General features: G+C 48.4%; 1 protein-coding gene across 6 annotated transcripts in view; it reads left to right on the top strand.

Annotated features, from left to right (window-relative positions):
• The window catches only part of PITPNM2 (phosphatidylinositol transfer protein membrane associated 2), a 120031-nt gene that overhangs the window by 72886 nt on the left and 26426 nt on the right, over positions 1-20719 (top strand). For 5 of the 6 annotated variants that reach the window (XM_023516849.1, XM_023516852.1, XM_023516850.1 and 2 more), the window contains exons 2-4: positions 3042-3214; positions 17119-17333; positions 18386-18507. In XM_023516849.1, coding sequence (XP_023372617.1) covers positions 3137-3214; positions 17119-17333; positions 18386-18507 — 415 coding nt within the window. In that variant the 5' untranslated portion in view covers positions 3042-3136. Of the gene's footprint in view, positions 1-3041; positions 3215-17118; positions 17334-18385; positions 18508-20513; positions 20693-20719 lie in introns of those variants that run through there. The other variant, XM_023516853.1, reaches the window with a different exon arrangement.

Below are 20719 nucleotides of genomic sequence, written 5' to 3'. Positions count from 1 at the left end.
ATGGCTTGTCTTTGTGGAGCATCATCATGTACCTCTGATATCTGAGACCTGAGCCAGTGTCTGGGTGCTGACTCAGGCTCTCAGAGTTCATACCTGATTGTCACTTGAGGAGCTGGAGGTATTTAAGGAATATACTTAGTCCAGCCCTAAAGTCCTGCCTCACTCCTAACCTGTGTGTCTACAGCAGCACCTGATGGGCCGGGAATCTAAGGGCATGGAGGGTAGTCTGACTTGGGTGTAATGAGCATGACAGGCAGGTAAGACTTTGAAGGACAGACTCCTTCAGACTTCCAAAGAACATTTAGAGATTGTCTGACGATCTGTAGTTTAGATGACCAAATGGGACTTGTTTAAGGTCACTCTGGGTCATTGCATTTACCCGAGCAGTAAAGGAGCACACCTGAGGCTCCATAGACATAGGTGGGTGCCACATGTCACACCAGTGCACTGTTTCTGTGGCTTCCAAAGTCTCTTCTGGGTCGAATGATCTTCAATGAAGAACCAAGTGGAAGAGCTTTGGAAACAGCCACACTGAACCTCCATTTCCTTGTCCTCATCTGCAACCCTAATTTCAACCAGGTACAGGGTTCTCTCTCTCTCCTTTGTATCTACAAGGAAGGTTCCCAAATCTAGTGCCTGAGCTACCCTCTTAGCCAGTTGGAAACCCATCCTGGTGTCAGATTCCTTGCTATTTCAGCCAGCTGAGTGGGGCTCTTGTTCCAAACATTCTCAGGGAACAGGCAGGGCCCTGGAGGCTGTAGGGCCATTGCTTCTCTCTCCTGTGGCCTCATCTTTTAGGCAGACATAAGAGAACATAGACATGTTGGCCTGGGCCATGCATCTCAGAGGCCTATTGGAGTGTGGGGGGTGTGGGGAAGAACCCTACAAAGGCAGCCCCCCTGACCTTTGCTTTCTCCATAGGCTCCACACCTGCGTTCCCTGTGGGCTGTTAGCTAGACCCACCAACCTCGAAGAAAGCCAGCAATGGTCTCTTTTCACTTGTTCTAGGGTTGATCAGGGAATAGGCAAGACAGTAACTTGGAGCTTTACAGTTTGAAATGAAGGGAAGAGGATGAGGGAGCTCCCTGGGAGAGGAGAGCCAGAGAGAGGTTTATGTGTCCAGGTGACATTGCTCAGTAGTATGACCAGGAGTTCTGAGCCAGAGAGCTTCCAGGGGCAGTAGGGGTCTGGGGTCGTTTATGGCTCCAGGGTTTGTCTTATCTATGGTCAGCAGACGTGGGGTGCAGTTTCATGGGGCATATACAGAAGATAAGTTCCAATTGGCTACAAAGATGTTCATTTGCTCTATATTAAAAGCAACTGGATGCGAGAACTTGAGTTGGATGCTCCTTTGGGCTAAGGTTCCTACCAGCCATGAAGGAAACCACAGGGGGCTGTTTTAGGGCAACACAGGAGTCATCTCTGACCCCTTCACATGACCTTTCACCCTCTCTGTCTCTCTCCCTAAATGGCTTATTTAAGATTTAAGAGTTTTTTCGGGGAGGGGGGGCAGGTGAATGAGGGCACAGGGAGTGGGGAGGAGGGGAGAATGGGTATTCTCCCACTTAATGGGCACAGTGTTAGGGTGTATGGCACACCTCTTGGAGGTGGGACAAGAATATAAGAGGGACTCTACCTAGCAAATGCAAACATTGTAAACTAATTCTTTGTACCTCAAATTAATCTGAAACAACAACAAAAAAAGAATTTTTCAACCCTATATGCTGGTCTTCCTGAGTGTTCTGGTAAATATGCTTTCTTAGTCTTGTTAGAGACCCCATAATGCTTTAGTGCTGGGCAATGCTCAAAGCTTCATTTAGATCAAGAAATCCACCTGACTCAGCAGCCCCTGGCTTTTGCCACTTAGCCGGAGTCCTGCCTGCTGACCTTGGCATGGTCTTTCTATTATAAAATACTATTCTGATTTTGCCACTGCCCATCCTGGAAACCTTTACCTGGCTTTATATTAAATAGCCTGTAACTTCTGGGGGTGACCAGATGATATTTCCAGCAAAGTCTTAGCATCTGGGGCTTAGGTTGTAATGGTTGACTTCATTTTCCAGATAACTGAGAAGGTGCCTCCTCCAAGCATTATGTTTTATTTTATTTTGTTTTTTTGCGACAGAGCCTCAAGCTGTTGCCCTGGATAGAGTTCCATAGCATCACAGCTGACAGCAACCTCCAACTTCTGGGCTTAAGCGATTCTCTTGCCTCAGCCTCCCAATTAGCTGGGACTAAGGCACCTACCACAATGCCCCAGCTATTTTTTGGTTGTAGTTGTCATTGTTGTTTGGGAGGCCTGGGCTGGATTCGAACCCGCCAGCTTTGGTATATGTGGCTGGCACCTTAGCCGGTTGAGCCACAGGCACCAAGCCAGCATTATGTATTTTTAAAATTTGATTGCTTTAGGTGAAAATCTTCCTCAAATATATTGTCAGCTTAAATAGATATTCTCATGAATACACTGCTTATCTTGTCTCCTGTACCTCCCAGACCCAGCCCAGTGTAAGGAAGAGAAAATGTGCCAGTAAATCTGTATTGAACCAAAACCAAATTTTAGCTCACTCAGAGTCTTCTGCCAGGGTGCAGTGATGCTGTCTGCAGCGAGTAACATGAGCAGATTGCCCTGAACCTGAAGGGCGGCCTTCGACTGCTGATCTGAAAATGTCTTGTGCCCCTTCTTCTTGGTTTCATCTGCTCTGCTTTCTCTCCCATGACCAAGCATCATTATGTGAGTTGTCACAGGCTGACTGGGGAGCAGGAACTGTAGTTTATTAGGATTGTGGATAGAACAAGAGCATCTGGTCCTTGCTGATAGTGTGACAATTCTTTGCTTCCCTGTGGCTGTTTGTTGGTCAGAGGGTTTATATACAACAGCCTCTCACTTGTCCTTCAACAGCTCTCAGCTGACAAGGGAAGTGGAGGCCAGAGAGGCTAGGGAGATAATTCTAGCCTTGGGTCTGCACTGGGCCTTTCCTCTCTGCTGTCGGGTCCACTACAAAGTGACTGTCCTGTCCCTTCTCTCTCTCTCTCTCTCTCAGGGGTCTTTGGTGAACTTTGTCATGGTTATTTAAGGAATCTCGTCTAGAAGTCCCAACTCACAGTTCCCCATCGACGGGAAGGCCTGGACTCCAAGATGATTGTAAAAGAATATCGGATTCCTCTGCCCATGACCGTGGAGGAGTACCGCATCGCTCAGCTGTACATGATACAGGTGGGTCTCTGGCGAGGGCAGGCTATGCCAGCCACACAAGGGCCTGTATGTGGGTTGGGGTGGAGTTGCAGCCTTCACAGCCCAGTGCCCCAGAGGCTCCTGAGAAATGTCTGAGCTGCACTGGCCTTTTGGTTCCTAGTCTCAATGCCAGGCATGTGGAGGCACAGTGTAGGAATTTGTGGCATCTGATTGCTTTACCAGCACTGTGTCCTGGCACCTATAATGCTAGCAGTTGTGAGCTTGGTGCTCAGTGGTTAGGGTTCCAGCCACATACACTGGGACTGGCAGGTTCAAACCTGACCCAGGCCTGCTAAACAACAATGACAACTACAACAACAAAAACATAGGCTTGGCGCCTGTAGCACAGTGGTTATGGCGTCAGCCCCATATACCAAAGCTGCTAAGGCACCAGCCACATACACCAGAGCTGGTGGGTTCAAACCCAGCCCTGGCCAGCTAAACACCAATGACAACTACAACAAAAAAATAGCCTGGCATTGTGGTAGGTGCCTGTAGTCCCAGCTACTTGGGAGGCTGAGGTAAGAGAATCACTTAAGCCCAAGAGTTGGAGGTTGCTGTGAGCTGTGACACCATGACACTCTACCAAGGGTGACATAGTGAGACTCTGTATGCAAAAAGAAAAGAAAAGAAATGCTAACAATTGTGTTTAACACTATCTCCCTGATCGGTCCAGACATTGTCCCATGTCCCATTAACTTGAGGCTATCATCACAAAACCACACAGGCTGGGGCTTAAACCACAAGAGCTCATTTCCTCACTGTTCTGGGGACCAGAAGTCCCAGACCAAGGTCTGGCAGATTCGGCTTCTGGTGAGGGCTGCCTTCTCCCTGTGTCCTTATGTGGCAGAGAGAGCAAGAGAGCTGTATAATCTCTTCTTTTTAGGAAGACACCAGTCCCATCATGGGTGCTATACGCATATGACCTCATGTAACCCCCATCACCACCCAAAGGCCCCATCTCCAAGCACCATCACCTTGAAGGTTAGGGCTTCAGCATAGGAATTTAGAGGAATACAGACATTCAGTCCATAACACCCCATTTGACAGATAGGAAAATGTAAGGCCCAGAGCAGGTAAGTCACTTGTCTAGGAGCATACAGCTCCCAGGTCCACCCTTTTCTTCCTACTCTGGCTGCCTGCAAACAGCAGTGTGGGATCTGTGGTAAGTACAGAGTCACAAATGAATTTGAGGATGACAGGTTCCTGTGACCAGCCAGAGACTATTTCCTGCTCCCAGGAGAGATTACCAGGCCCACTACTCAGTGCCCGACTGACCTGGAACACAAAATCAGAGCCCCAGGATCTGGTTGCTTCTGGCCCAGATGTCAGGCATCACTGTCACTCTCACTTGTCTGAGTCCCCACTGAGTTCCTGACTCTATGGAGGTTCCTGTCCCAGCTCTCTTGCCAGCTTCCTGCCCAACCTCAGTGTCTGCCTACCTAACTGGGCAACTTTCCTCCAAGGGGAGGGTCTCTGGGCATAGTGATGCTTGAGTCTCTGCTACTCAGTGGGGCCTGCCTCCCCTGCAGCGTCTTGCTGCAAAACTGTAGCATAATTATGGGGCCATCAGTGTAGGGCAGAGATCCTGGCTAGTGGGGTGTCCACCCCACAATCCCGTGCCTGCCTGGTAGGCTCTTCCTTCAACCCAAGTCAGAGGAGGTAGTCAAGAGCACTCAGCAGAGCCTGAGGAGCTTCTGGGGTTTGGCCAGGCTCTCTCGCCCAGGAGGCTCTGCTGGGAAGAGAATCGGAGGTGATCCCAGCCTCTCTAGGGGGCTGTTTGCTCTGAGCTGCTTCAGAAGGGCCACTCAGTTCCCTCTTGAACCACTTACCCCTTAATTATTTCTAGAGAGCAGAGAGAAAGAGGCTTAAATCAGCCCCCCTCCTCTGAACACTCTGGAAATAGCTCAGTTCTCTCAAGGACCAGGCTGATCTGCCCAAGCTGCTGCTCGTCCCAGCGTTCCTCAGTTCCTACCCAAGCCAGGGTGAGCCCAGACCACAACAGGCAGCCCCTCAGCTCTAGCTGGGTCAGGCTCTGGGAGGACTGTCCTCCAGCCTCTAGGAGATCCCACAGCTTTTCTGGAGCACAGAATCACCTCTCACTCTGGGCTCCTCGATACACTGCCATTCCCATCACCTCCCTCAAGCTTTCTTTTCAGCATCTGTCTTTGTACCGCCAATAATGTAGTTGCCCTATGTGATGCTCAGATCTTCTTCTGCTCCACGCATCCCAGGGCCCGTCCACTGAGCATACAGAGGCAGTATCCCTAGATGATCTCTGTGAGCTGGGATTGTAGCAGGCAGATGCAAGCATCTCCAGAGTTGCAGGATGTGAGTGTCAACACTCATGGTCTTCTGTGAGAGCCTGTCAGACAACCATCACTCCCAGCAGGACTGAGCCAGTGCAGCCTCTGAGTGCTGACTGGGATCCTTTCTGTTGCTTGGAGCTTCCAGGGTCTTTCCGTATGCTCCATCCAGGTGAGCAATTACAATAGAAAGGTGAAACCAGGGCAGCGCCTGTAGCTCAGTTGGTATGGTGCCAGCCACATACACTGAGGCTGGCGGGTTCTGGTGGGTCCAAACCCGGCCTGGGGATGTCTGCAAAGACAGGGGCTTAGGTTATCAGCTCTCTATAGAATTTGGAAGAAATTTTGTTGGGACTGGCGACTTCAGGCTTCTTTGTAGTTTTATTTTGTTTTTATTGAGATGAATTTCATGTAACATAAACTTAACCATTTTTAAGTGTACAACTAAGTGGCATTTAGTACATTCACAGTGAGGTGCAACCACCACCTCTGTCTAGCTCCAGAACATTTCCGTCACCCCGAAGAGAAACCTCATACCCACTAGCAGTCACTCCCCATTTCTCCTTCCCCCGTTCCCTGGCAACCGTTAATCTGCTTTTCTGCCTCTATGGTTCTAACTGATCTAGACATTTCATATAAGTGGAGTCATACAATGTGTTGCCTTTTGTGTCTGCTTCTGTCACTCAGCATCACGTTTCAAGGTTTATCCATGTCATGGCACATGTCAGGGCTTCGTTCCTTCTTGTGGTTGAATCGTATTCCATTATAGAGACAGACCACATTTTGTGTATCCATTCATCAGTTGGTGGATGTTTCGGTTGACATTAGCATACAAATATTCATTTGAGTCCCAGTTTTCAATCTTCTGGGTCAACCTCTAGGAAGAGAACTGTGGGATCATATGGTGATTCTGTGTGTAACATCAGGATGAAGCACTGTACTGTTTTCTGCAGCAACTGCACCATTTTGCTTCCTACCAGCAATGTATAAAGGTTCTGATTTCTCCACATCTTCACCAATGCTTATTCTTCATTTTAAAATTAATGCCACCCTGGTGGATGCATTCTGCAATAGAAGAATTCCCCAAGGCAATCAGGAGGCCCTTATGCCTGAATTTCAGATCAACCAGATGCTGCTTCCTTCTCTGTGGCTTTTCTGATCTCCACAGGCAGTGGGAAGTGATTTCTTTCTCTGAATCTTCCCACCTTGGGCACTTAGTTCTTTCCACCTCTTCATGGTTGTCTGTCTGTCTGGGACAGCAAGATTCCCCAGGGCAGAAGCTGGTCCTTGAGTCTCTTTTCCTAGCCCTGGCCTGGTGTTCTCTTCATCTTGTGGGCTGCTCCTCCTCCCTCATGCACAGATATGTGCATGTCCACACACTACAGCTGTACACGCATGCATGGTCACACGTGGACACACATGTGTAAACCTACATGGACAGTGTCACTGTGCCTGGCTGGAAATCCACACTTTTTCTGGCAGATGTTTCTCAGCTCTGTGGCAGCTGAAAACAGACCACACCCCCACTGCCAGCCAGGGTTTACACACCTGCCATGGCACCCTAGCTATGGCTATGATGCCTTCATCATAGGGCTTCATAGGGGATCCACCCACAGGGGCACCTGATCTCAGAGGAAGGGGCACATGTAGATACATAACATACATGCAATCAGGGCATGTGCACAGATATGTGTGTATACTCACATGTACCTGGACAGACACATGCACACATGCTTATACCTCAGTTCTAGTGAGCTTGTAGGAGGCCCACAGGCCATGAGAACCAAGGGGGTGGTATTTTGTGGCTTCTCTTATTGCCAGCACAGCCCATTCCTCTGAGATCAGGTCCCCGTGGAGGTACCCCAGACTCTGCCTGGCACCCCAGGACTGTCTCCTGCCCCTTCCTCATGTCTCACACTGGCATGAAGGCAGGGGAGGGTTGTGTCTCTGGTAGACGAAGGCATCATAGCCATAGCTAGGGGGCTGTGACAGGTGTGTGAACCCTGGCTGGCAGTGGTATGGTCTATTTTTAGCTGCCACAGAGCTGAGAAACATCTGCCAGAGAAAGTGTGGATTTCAAGCCAAGCACAATGACTCACACCTGTAATCATAGCACTCTTGGAGGCCAAGGCAGGAGGATTGCCTGAGCTCATGAGTTTGAAACAAGCCTGAGCTAGAACAAGACCCTATCTCTAAAAATAGTTGAGCACTGTGGTGATTGCCTGTAGTCCCAGCTACTTGGGAGGCTGAGGCAAGAGAATCACTTGAACCCAAGAGTTTGAGGTTACTGTGAGCTATGATGCCAGGGCATTCTTCTGAGGGCTACAAAATGAGACTTGAGCTCAAAAAAAAAAAAAAAAAGAAAGAAAGTGGGTTTGGTGCCTATAGTTCAGCACCTAGGGCGCACCCCCTATATTCACCAGAGCTGGCAGGTCCATATCCAGCCTGGGCCTGCCAAACAACAATGACAACTACAACCTAAAAATAGCTGGGCATTGGGGTGGGTGCCCGTAGTCCCAGCTACTTGGGAGGCTGAGGCAAGAGAATTGCTTAAGCCCAAGAGTTTGAGGTTGCTGTTGTGAGCTGTGATGCCACAGCACTCTACTGAGGGCGACATAATGAGACTCTGTCTAAAAAGAAAGAAAGAAAGAAAGAAAGAAAGAAAGAAAGAAAGAAAGAAATTGTGAACCATAGAAATGATCCACATTTGTCAATTTAAACTTTCTAGGAATTACATTAAAAAGAAAGAAAGAAAGTGTGGACTTCTGTGACCAAACTGACCCAGGTTTGGGTTCTAGCTCTGCCTTTTTCCAGCTAAGAGATGGTGAAAAAACATTGGGCTCCAACCTCAGTTTCCTTATTTGTGACATAAGACAGCCTAACTCAGAGCCCCAGTTTCCCATTTTACGCATGGGAAAAATGAGGCCCACAGAGCCAGGGATCAAACTCATATCCCTGGTTTCTAGGTGGCCTCTCTGTCCTGGGGAGCTCTGGGACTCCTGATGGGGGCAGGGGCAGAGGTGGGGGCAAGAGAAGGCCAAGACTTATATCTAGACTGGAGAGGCAGCATTCCAAGGGGTCAGCCACCTTTGTGGCAGCTCAGAGGCACTGCCACTATCCCCCTGTGTCCCAGCCTCCCCTGGGGGAGGGGGTGTCCTGGTGGAAATGTCAAGTACTAGGGCTGCCAGGCCTGAGGACAGAGCAGCCCTACAAGAGTGTGGAGCTCAGGCCATCCCCACTTGGGTACAGCATGCCACATAAAGGTGGGAGGGCTGCAGCAGGGGCGTAGCTCCTGGGGACCCAGCCTGGTCCCTGAGCCTGTGTCCTGGCTGTCACGGGGACCCCCGTTAGATCCCAGCTGCCCCAGGCCCCACAGATGTTTACTCTTCCTGGCCCCACCAGCCCATCTTCCTGGCACCAGCTTTGTCTGACCTGTCCCTGAACCCATGGTTCCTGAGGTTCTTGTCACTGTGAGGTGATGGATTCACAGATGTGAACATGTCACTAGCTGTTCCTTTACATGAGTTTGCTTACTGTATGTCAGTCATACCTCAATAACACTGTTATAAAAAAAAGTTCAATTCACCAGACTTGCTCGTGCTCTGACTTGTGCCGAGATGCACAGTTGCAGAGATGAATGAAAAGTACTTCCCACACCTGTGAGGAGATGGGTAGAGGTGCAGCCAACCAGACTCCCAGGAGACAGGGAGTGGGGTCTTCACACGAGCTCCAGGCAGGTGCTCAAGAGTACAGAGTTCTGCACTGACCTCACCAGGCTGGCTGCTCAAGGAAGGCTGCTGTGTTTTTAAGGAAAGAATAATAAGACCTTCATTTGGACTTGTGCTAGTTGCTAGTGGAATGGCTGCTAAGATTGGGCCTTTCCTCTGAACCAGCAGCTTCCTAGAAGGTGTGTCAAAGTGCCTGGCACCAGGCCTGAGCTGTACTCAGTATTAGTGGTATTAAAGGTTAAAAAACAAAATTGCTGGCCTGGCCAGGAGAGCCGTCCATCCAGGGAAGTGCTCAACAAATGTTTGCAACCAGGGGGTGAACAAGGAGGGCCTGGCCAGGACCCTGGACAGCTCTGTGAGGTGCTGCTTTCAGGGGTTTCTTGGTCTTTGCATCCTCCCTGCTTCCTCAGCCCCTGGGGAGCTGGGCCTGTTTCTGCTAACCCTTCACCATCATGACCTTCCATGCTGCTCACAGGAGTGGTGGGCAGGGACTTGGGGCTAGCATCCTGTGTGGGCAGCAGTCAGAGCATTTGGGAAGAGTTTGCTCCGGGTGGCATGGCTAAGTGACAGCTGTGCCTGAGAAAGTCCACCTCTCTCGAATGCTACCACTGGTGAACAGCTGAGGACAGGTTGGGCAAGGCTGGCTGTCCAAAGTTCCTGGTGACAGTTGGGACTAGAATCCGTTCATTCATTTGGTCAGTCTTTACAGAGCACCTGCTGTGCAGGGAGCACAGGCTCAGGGGCCAGGCTGGGTACCAGGAGCTTTGCCCCTGTAGCAGCCCTCCCGCCTCTATGCAACATGCTGTACCTATCTCCAGTGAGTGATTAGAGCCCTCATTTTCACTAGGTGACAGTGGCAGAGCCTGAAATACATCACCTGCTTCAATCCTCAAGCTTCATGATAACCCGCAGAGTTGGTGGTATTTATCCCCATTTACAGATGAGTGCTTGCAGCTCAGGAACTTGCCCGAGGGTGCACAGCCTAATGAAGCCAGCCTGTCCAGAGACATCAGGGGCTGCCTCTTTTACGTTGCTTGGAGTGGAGCACTTTGAGCTCTCTCAGTGCAGCCCACCTGTCACCTTCTCTGAAGTCTCAACTATGAGGATTGGAGCAGAGATTCCCCCGTGCCCTCCAAAGCCTGTGCTCTCCCTAGCCAGTCCTGCCTGCCCCTACTCAGATGTTCACATATACACTCATAGCACAAGGTCATCTTGTGGGATTGCCAGGGTGCTGTGATCATCCTCAAAAGTCACCTCATAGTAAGTGTGGTGACTGAGGGCACACATGGCCAGGGGCTGGGCAGTAGGCATTGAGAGGTCCATCAGCACTTGCCTGGCTGGTGACTAGTATCCCCCCCAAATCCACACTCACCTACAACCTCAGAATATGACCTTATTTGGAAATGGGGTCTTTGAAGACACAATTATTTAAGAATCTTTTTTTTTTTTGGCCGGGGCTGGGTTTGAACCTGCCACCTCTGGCATATGGGACTGGCGCCTTACTCCTTTGAGCCACAGGTGCCACCCATTATTTAAGAATCTTGAGATGGGATCACCCTGGATTTAGGATGAGCACTGAACTAAGTGGTAGTGTCTCTAGGAAGAGGAGAGGTCAGAGACATAGGGAAGATGAGGTAGAGATTAGAGTGACCCTGCCACACACTGAGGGACACTGGGAGCTACAGGAGCCAGAAGAGGCAGGAAGGATCCTCCTGAATCCTCCAGAGGGAGGTGCTGAGTGGGCCTTCTGGCCAGCCAGAATGGACACAGCTTCTACACGCCACCTAGCACCCCAGAGAGGCCAGGTAGATGGACTCTCCTGCTCCTGGCCCAGCTGCACGCTTGACTGCCTGACAGGCAGACCGGGCCCCTCTGCCCCGCACACCTTCTCACTGAGCCTCCAGTACCCCAAGTGTATTACTTCCTGGTACTATCTAACAAAGAACAACGAGCTGGGTAGCTTAAAACAACAGAATTCATTCTCTCGCAGTTATGGAAGCCAGAGCTAGAAGTCCCAGGGTTTGAGGCCTGCACTCCCTCTCAGGGCCCTACAGGAGGACCTTCTTTGTCAATTTCAGCTTCTGTTGCCTCCAGGCCTTCCTTGGCTTGTGGCCACATTATTGCAATTATATGTGCAGAGACCTTCTTTCCAGATAAAGTCACATCCCAAGATTTTGGGGGGGGGGATTTCAATTCCTTACCCCCAATGCCCAATCTCCACATAAGTTTGGAAGCTGAGACCAGAGAGAAGTGATTTTTCCCAGAATGAGAGGGAGTTGTTGGTCACAGAGTTGGGATAAGAATTGAATAAATATTTCCCTTGTGTTAACGGGTTACCCTGGAGCAGCTTGGTGCTGTGACTAAGGCCCCAGAATCAAACATGTCCAAGTTCAGGGCTCAGCTCTGCCATTTAGCAACTGCAACATTGGACAAATGACAGTCTCTCTTAGCCTCCATCCCTCACCTGTGAATTGGGAATGACAGTCCTGTTACGCCTTCCCAAAGGGCATTGCAGTAACTAAAGGAGAGCACATGCAGAGCACTTAGCACACCACACACAAATGAAGCTGCTGGAAGATGCAGGAGCTTAGAAAGCATCTGGGAAGAAATAGCTGTTTCCACTGAGAATCTGGTCTATATTCTACGAGCCCTTTTAAAGAGGACAGGATGGCACATGGCTGCTCAAGCCTCATCTGCAGCCTTACTCAGGGTCTTGGGTATGGTTTTTGGTTTGGTTTGAAGGAGGCTCTGTGGTGCTGGGCTGCAGAGATACAGTACATCTTTGTGCCCTAGAGAGGAAGGCAGTGTACATGTGTGCTCTGTGTGCATAGGTATGTGCACATACACCTGCTATGCAGGAAGCTGACCCAATGTGGCCTTGGTAATGCTGTCATATCACCATGGAAACAGATGCTGGGCTTAAAGTCACCAGCCCCTCAAACATGAGGTTTTCTACATTAACAAGAAAACTGAGCTTTTGGATACTGGGAAGGGTATTTGTGGCAGAAAGACACTTAGATGTGACCCAGACATCATCTCTGTCATACAGTGCCACTGAGGCCCCTTCCTGCTTGCCATGTTTGATCTCTCTTAAACCTTAGTGAATGCAAGAGGCAGGACTGGCTTCTGTTTGTTTTTATACCAGCTTTGCTTTATTGAGATATCAAGTCATATACACATGACTCACTTCACATGTACAGCTCAGTGGTTTTCAGCACATTCACAGAGGTGTGCAACCATCCTCACTATCTGATTCTGGAGTATTTCCACCTCCCCTTAGCCCTCACTCCTTATTTCTTATTATGGACCCCTAATCCATTGTCTGTGTCTCTACAGATTTGCCTATTCTGGACCTTTCGTATAATGGAGTCATACAATATGTGGTTTTGTGTGTCTAGCTTTACTTAGTATGTTTTCAAGGTTTTGCTTTGTTTTGTTTTGTTTTGGCAGAGTCTCACCATGTCACTCTCATTAGAGTGCTGTGGCGTCGTAGCTAACAGCAACCTAAACTCTTGGGCTTAAGCAGTTCTCTTGCTTCAGCCTCCTGAGTAGCTGGAACTACAGGTGCCTGCCACAACACCTAGGTATTTTGTGTTGCTATTGTCATTGTTGTTTAGCAGGCCTGGGCCAGGGTCGAACCCACCAGCTTCAGTGTATGTGGCCAGCGCCCTACTCACTGAGCTAAGGGTGCTTGAGCCTATTTTCAAGGTTTATCTATATTGTAAAAAGAGTCTAAGGTGACCAGATTTTAACATTGGTAAAGCAGGACACCATTGACGGGGAGTGGGGGGGCAGTTCTTAATTAAAAATTTGGTCTATATGGAGCAACAAAAATTTTCATAGAATGCAAAAATAATATTGTAATATATTTTTTGTAGTTTCAACATAAGTACAATTTACAAATATAATACATTTTTTAAAATTATGTATAGTATTTTATTCTTTGGCACATTTTTCATTTGAGTGAATTTTTTTTAGTAGATTGCTGTCATTGTTTAAAAGGTCATGAAATTTTTCACAAGAATTTGTTAAATTATATTTCACACATAAAATGGCTTTCAAAGTCTCAACACTTAATTGTGATTTTTCTGATGTCCACACTTTATTTACTGTAGGAAAAACGCGTTCAGTCGCAGCATTAGTTCCTGGTAAAGACAGTGCCTATCCCACAACTTTTAGTGCATTATTGTATGGAACATGGTTTGTTTCAAAATGATGATATATTTCTTTTTTGTTTGTTTGTTTGTTTGTTTTTTGAGACAGAGCCTCAAGCTATCCCCCTGGGTAGAGTGCCATGGCATCACACTCACAGCAACCTCCAACTCCTGGGCTCATACGAGTCTCCTGCCTCAGCCTCCCAAGTAGCTGGGACCACAGGCGCCCACCACAACGCCTGGCCATTTTTTGGTTGCAGCCATCATTGTTGTTTGGGGGGCCCAGGCTGGGGATTCGAACCCGCCACCTTAGGTGTATGTGGCTGGCGCCTTAGCCGCTTGAGCCACAGGCACCGAGCCATGATGATATATTTCTAACCATTTATTCTCTATTGTGATTTTTGCTGACGCCCAAGATTTAACCTTTTCCTTATCAATATATTTTTTTAATAATGATACCTCGTGTCACTTTCAAGGACGGTGCTAGACTTTTTGCCACCACTATAAAATATAAATAATATGAGTATTATCTGCTAAATTCATGAAATAAATAAATAAATTACCTAAATTATCTAAATAACTGATTTGTTGACATCACTTGTTTAACTAGCACTAGCACACAGTATGATGTGTATCGTCTGAGACAGTTACAAAATGTTTTCGTCGTTGCCAGTGCCAAAAAATGCCATTGTTCATTAAGTCCAAACAATGGTGGTTGAATTCTAACAACTGATCAACAATGTGAACTTTGATAAGCAGTTCTCGATAATCAGTTCTCAAGAATTATTTGTTATTAAAGTTTAACATTATAAAATTAACAAAAATAATATAAAACTCATATCCTGGTGAAATAGCCATGTGGCAGCCAAAAACCGTGTATTCCCTTCTCATTCTCCCGCCATTCCCTAGCTTGTCATGCATTCTTTCCAAAAATTGGGACTTTTTTAAAACGCCGCAGGACACAGGACAAATTGAAAATTGGGACTGTCCCGCCAAAAACGAGATGTCTGGTCACCTTAAAAAAGACCTTATGCTTAGCCTGGGCGTGGTGGCTCGCACCTGTAATCCTAGCACTCAGGGAGGCCGAGGCAGATGGATTACCTGAGCTCACTGGTTCAAGACCAGCCTGAGCCAGTCTCAGAAAAAATATTTTTATTTGTCTCTAAAAATAGCCAGGCATTGTGGCGGGTGGCTGTAATCCCAGCTACTTGGAAGGCTGAGGCAAGAGGATCATTTGAGCCCAAGAGTTTGAGGTTGCTGTGAACTATGATGCCATGGCACTCTACCGAGGGCAACAAAGTGAGACTACCTCAAAAAAAGAAAAGAAAAATACAAAAAACCTCATTCTTTTCTGTGTCTAGGTAATATTCTGTGAGTGGATAGACCACATTTTATTCATTCACCTATTGATGGACATTTGAATTGTTTCCACCTTTTGGCTGTCATGAATAATACTGCAATGAACATTGGTATACATGTTTTGGGGTGAACACTTGGTGTCGGCAAGTGGGGCTAAGGTCATCTGAAGTCTTGGTGTACGTGTGTATCTGTTCAATTCCCCATTTTAAGTTCTTTTGGGTACCTACCCAGAATTGGAATTGTTGGTCTTATGGTAATTCTATGTTTAACTTTTTAAGAAACTGCCAACTTTTTCCACAGTTTTACATTCCTACCATTTTATATTCCCACCAGCAGTGCACAAAAGTATCTTTCACTGATTATTTCCCCCCCTTTTTTTTTAAATAGTAGCCATCTTGATGGAAGCAAGGTACAATTCTCTTGTGGTTTTGATTTGCATTTTCCTAAGGGCTGGTGATGTGAAACTTCTTTTCATGTGTTTATTGGCCATTTGTATATCTCCTTTGGAGAAATGGCTGTTCAAATCCTTTGCTCATTTTTCTTCTTATTATTTGTTTGTTTGTTTGTTTATTTATTTATTGAGACAGGGTCTTGCTGTGTTGCCTAGGTTGGAGTGCAATGGTGCAGTCATAGCTCACTGCAGCCTCAAACTCCTGGGCTTAAGTGGTCTCCTGCTTCAATCTCCCATGCTCATTTTTCAGTTGGATTTTTCAGCTTGTAGTCTCAGCTAATTGGAAGGCTGAGGCAGGAGATCCTGTCTTAAAAAAAAATGACCATAAATGTATGGTGTGGTTTTAGACTCTCAATTGTATTCCATTGATCTGTCTATGCTATGCCAGTGCTGCACTGTTTTGTCTATTATAGCTTTGAGTAAGTTTGGATGTAGGGAAGTATGAATCCTTCAATATAGTTTTGTTTTTTAAATTGTTCTGGCTAATCAGGGGTCTCTTACAACTCCATATGAATTATAGGATCAGCCTTTCTATTTCCATAGAAAGCAAAAAAGGGCTGCTGGGATTCTTTTTTTTTTTTTTTATTATATCATAGCTGTGTACATTAATGCAGTCATGGGGTACAGTGTGCTGGTTTTATATATAACTTGAAATACTTTCACCTAACTGGTTAACATAGCCTTCATGGCATCCTCTTAGTTATTGTGTTAAGAAATTTATATTCTGGCTCAGCGCCTATAGCTCAACCGGCTAAGGCGCCAGTCACGTACACCTAAGGTGGCGGGTTCGAATCCCCAGCCCGGACCCGCCAAACAACAATGATGGCTGCAACCAAAAAATAGCCGGGCGTTTGTGGTGGGTGCCTGTGGTCCCAGCTACTTGGGAGGCGGAGGCAGGAGACTCGCTTGAACCCAGGAGTTGGAGGTTGCTGTGAGCTGTAATGCCACGGCACTCTGCCCAGGGGGACAGCTTGAGGCTCTGTCTCAAAAAAAAAAAAAAAAAGAAAGAAATTTATATTCTACATTTAGAAAGATTCACATGTACCCTTGTAAGATGAACCATAGGTGTGGTCCCACCAATCACCCTCCCTCCACTTATCCTCCCATAGGCTGCTGGGATTTTGATAGAGACTGATTTGATCTATAGCTTGCTTTGGGCAGTGTTGCCATAGTAACAATGTTAAATCTTCCAATCCACAAACACAGGCTATCTTTCCATTTACATTTACTTAGGTCTTTAATTTCTTTCAGCAATGTTTTTTTAGTTTCAGTGCACAAGGCTTTCACTTCCTTGGTTAAATTTATTCCTAAGTATTTTATTCCTTCAGATGCTATTGTAAGGGAGTTGACTCCACTTAGTTTCCTTTTTGCAGTGTTTGTTTTCATGTGTTGTTTCGAATCCTGCAATTTTATTGAATTCACTTATTAGCTCTAACAGATTCGGGGGAGATTGTTTCAGCAAACTTTTTTATTTCTCCCTTTCCAATTTTGTTGCCTCTTATTATTTCTTTTTCTTGCTTAATTGCTATGGCTAGAACTTCTGGCACAATGCTGACCAGAATTGAGAAAGTAGGCATCTTTGCCTTGTGTCTGATCTTGGAAACACTTTCAGTCCTGGGACAGATAAGAGTCAGAATGGAGGATTTGCGTGTGTAGTACTAAGGCTGGGAGAAGAAATCCATAGCCCCCTCAGCCTCTCGCAAGAGGCCCATGGCATGTAGAACTTGCATCTGGATTTGGGGATCCTGACATGACACAGGAAGCCAGACTTAGTGATCAAAGCCCCTCCTCCCAAAGCCTCACACTCCTAGGCTTAGTCTCATGATCCCCTTCCCTTCAGCAGGGTGCTCTGGTCCCACACACATCATGGCTACTTTTGTCCCCACAGAAGAAGAGCCGTAATGAGACATTTGGCGAAGGCAGCGGTGTGGAGATCCTGGAGAACCAACCATACACAGATGGCCCTGGAGGCTCTGGACAGTACACACACAAGGTGTATCACGTGGGCATGCACATCCCCAGCTGGTTCCGTTCCATCCTGCCCAAGGCAGCCCTGCGGGTAGTGGAGGAGTCCTGGAATGCCTATCCTTACACCCGAACCAGGTGCGCGCCCCCCCACCTCTGTGCACCTCCTGCCACCTCATGTGCTGTCTGGTGGGAAGCAACCTTGTGGCACAGATCCAGACAGGCTTAATACCCCACGCAGCCAGGGAGCCTAGGCTCTATCCTAGAAAGGTGCTCTGAAGGTCACTCAGTGCAGACATAGGCAGGAAAGGGAAGAGTACATTCCTAGATACCTCCAGACTGCCTAGAGTAGAGGCTGGGAAGGCATGGGTCAAATAAGGGGCCATTGGAGACCCTTTGCCATCTGGGAAGGTGCAGGGAATATAAACTCACTTGAAGTCCTACTGAGAAGACCAAAGCCAAGCCTGCTGGGAAGAAACTGAGGGTAGACCAGATGGCTCAGAGGTTCCCTCTAACTTCCAGATCTCAGCTGCATGGCAGCCTTATGTTACATCCCAAACTGAGCAGGGCTTTCCTCGGGGTCACCTGATAGGGAGTCCTTCTCTCTGTGCCCCAAAGGGTGCAGCTCAGCACTGCCGGTTTTGATAGATAGAGGTATGCTCCCTATTACCCACCCACTCACTGAGGAGACGGGGTCCCCACAAGTCTCCTGGGTTTCTGTCCTTCCCCACATTAGTGAAAGCCTGCCTGGAGCTAGCTAGAGGATCCATGGAGGTTCCTCTTCCTCGTGGCACTTTCCGCCTCTAAACTCATCTCTAGCCCAGAGAGGGGCTCCTCTGGTGCCAGAGCTGGCTCCTTGGAGAGCAGGGGTGGCACATCCCACAGACTACGGCCCAAGATTCTGCCCACTGCACAGTACACTGCCATAGCTGTGCATGTGTCCCCACCATGTTGTGGACGCCTCCCAGGAAGCTCGGCAGCTTCCCGTCCACTCTGTCCCTCTCCCAACTCTGGCCTTGGCTGTGTTGTAGACAAAGCAGCAGCCCAGAAGGTAGGCAGGGCAGACAAGGCTCCGGTACCTTCCACTCTCTTCCCATTCCCCTAGCTTTATTCCTACTTTGTGGGCTTGACGGGCCCTGACTGGGCCCCTCCGAGCACAGGTCCTGATGGAAGCTTTGCTTCTTCCCCAGGTTCACCTGCCCTTTTGTGGAGAAATTCTCCATCGACATCGAAACCTTTTATAAAAGCGATGCTGGAGAAAACCCCGATGTGTTCAACCTCTCTCCCGTGGAAAAGAGCCAGCTGACAATCGGTAACCAGGAAGGGCAGGTGCCCACAGGGCTCCCTTCTGGGTTTCCCATCTGCAGGCCACTCTCAGTCCTACCCTTTGTTTCCAACCTGGTAGACTCCAGAGCTGGCCCCATTCTGAGCAGGTCCAAGCGTGCTCAGGGAGGCAGAGCAGGCACCCTTGGCCCATTCTCTCGACATACATGACAAATCAAAGTGCCTTTGCCACCTGGACCCCTCCCCTCCATCTCTTTGAGGTGTCCCCACCCCCCAAAGGTACACATGTTTGCTTGGGGGAGGTCAGTTCGGGCTGACAGCTGAGTGTGAGTGCTCGGGGCCGGTGAGGGGCCCTGTGTCCTCTTGATGGTGGGTGCCTTCACTCCACCCACTTCAGATGATGCCACACAGGAAATGGGCCCTGTTTGTTAAATCTTTTTTTTTTTTAAGAGAGGCCAGAGATGAGCATTTCCACGTGAAATTTCCTAATTCCTAAATATTAATAACCAATTAAAAATATTTGTGAATAAACGTATACCAGTGAACAAAACCCCTCTATGGGCTGGGTCCTGCCCAGGTCACCAGGGTCTCAGATAAGGGTTCAGCTAAGTCGGGGGGTGAGTGCCCGTACCCCAGGAATATCTCCTGGCCTGCCCAATTCTGTCAGTATTCCCTGGCCCCTCTGGAGTTTGGGAGCTTTATTAGTGGCCTAGGGCTGCCATGTAACAAAGCACCATACGCTGGACAGCCTAAGCTGTCATTCTGACAGTCCTGGGAGCTGGAAGTCAGAGTTCAGGTGTTAGTAGCTGCTGGTGGCTATTACTCATCTATGCCTAATTCCAGTCTCTGCCTCGGTGATCACAGTTGTCTCTTTGTCCCTGTGTTTTGTTTTGTTTTGTTTTGCTTTGTTTTTTGCAGTTTTTGGCCGGGGCTGGGTTTGAACCCGCCACCTCCGGCATATGGGGCTGGCACCCTACCCTTTTGAGCCACAGGCACTGCCCTCTGTGTCTCCTTTTGATATAAGGGCACCTGTCCTACTGGATTGGGGCCCATCTTCATGGCCTTTTAACTTGACCTCTTTAAAGACCCTGTCTCAAAACAAGGCCACATTTCAAACAAGTTCTGAGGTTTAGGACTTCAGCATAGGAATTTGCAGGGATGGGGTGATAGAAAAACTCAGCCTGTAACAGAAGGAGAAGACCAAGCTTGACCTGAGCTTTCTGGCAGCTCTGTCCATCCAGCCTAGACAGTGCCTGATCTTGAGGCCCCCCACCCCAGAGGCCTAATTCTGTGGATTCCAAGTCCCCATAATATTACCCACCCATGTCCCAGCCCTGCCTATGGTGACCTTTGCTTGCCAGTATGGACTAGGTGTGTGGTCTGCTCCAAGGAAGAAACTCCTTGCTCCTGACTTCGCTGGTCTCCTAGTGCTGATGTCTGTGTCTGCAACTGGACTCCGTGGGGGCTAGCATATTGGTGAAGCCAAGACAGCAGGGCCTGGTCAGGGCAGACACACACCCCCCCCCCACCAAGAAGGGCTTTGTGAGCTGAAGACCCTCTCCAGGGGATCTTTCTTATGGAGTATGCACCCAGGCCCGTCTCACCCACCCATCCTTGGGAATGAGCACAACAGGGTTTGCCTTTGTGGAGGAGATGCCTCTGCAGAGGGAAGGCTGTGCCAGACAGTGATCTAGCCCACATCCTGCCCAGAGTCACCACCCCCTCCTCTCATCACTTCCACCAGGTCCCACCAGCCCCTAACCCTGTTTTCTCCAACCCCAGCCCTAATCCCATGCAAGCCCTGTGCCTCACCTGGCCCCTTCAGACATTCACCTGGTCTTTTCTTTGTCCAGGAGGGACCTGGACATGTGTGCTTCCTGGCTCAAGACCTGTATGGAGGTCTGCTTGGCCCTTAGGACACTGTCTGTCCATATGTCCAGCCAGCATATCCACTATAGCTCCATGACCTTCATGACAGCTGCCACCCTCCTCCCCTTACAGACTCCCTGGTGGCCTCCCTAATCTTCCCACTTCTCAGTCTGGTGCCAGAGCTACAGGGATACCCTTGACCTCTCAGTTCTACTCCTTTGGCTGAAACCAGGAAGCTTTTTCCAGCCTCTCTCTGTTCCCACCTCCTCTACCCTCCACAGAGACCCAGCTACCCAGTGTGTCCTCAGCCCCTTGACCCTCTGCCTGCTGCGCCACCTCATATGGTACACTTGGAACATGGGTATTGCTGA

The sequence above is a fragment of the Otolemur garnettii genome, unplaced genomic scaffold, assembly GCF_000181295.1.
Source record: "Otolemur garnettii isolate 467f Iridium unplaced genomic scaffold, OtoGar3 scaffold00099, whole genome shotgun sequence".
In the NCBI taxonomy this organism is placed as follows: Eukaryota; Metazoa; Chordata; class Mammalia; order Primates; family Galagidae; genus Otolemur; species Otolemur garnettii.
The sequence above is the reverse complement of the archived record's forward strand: the minus strand, read 5'-3'. Positions and strand labels throughout refer to the sequence as shown.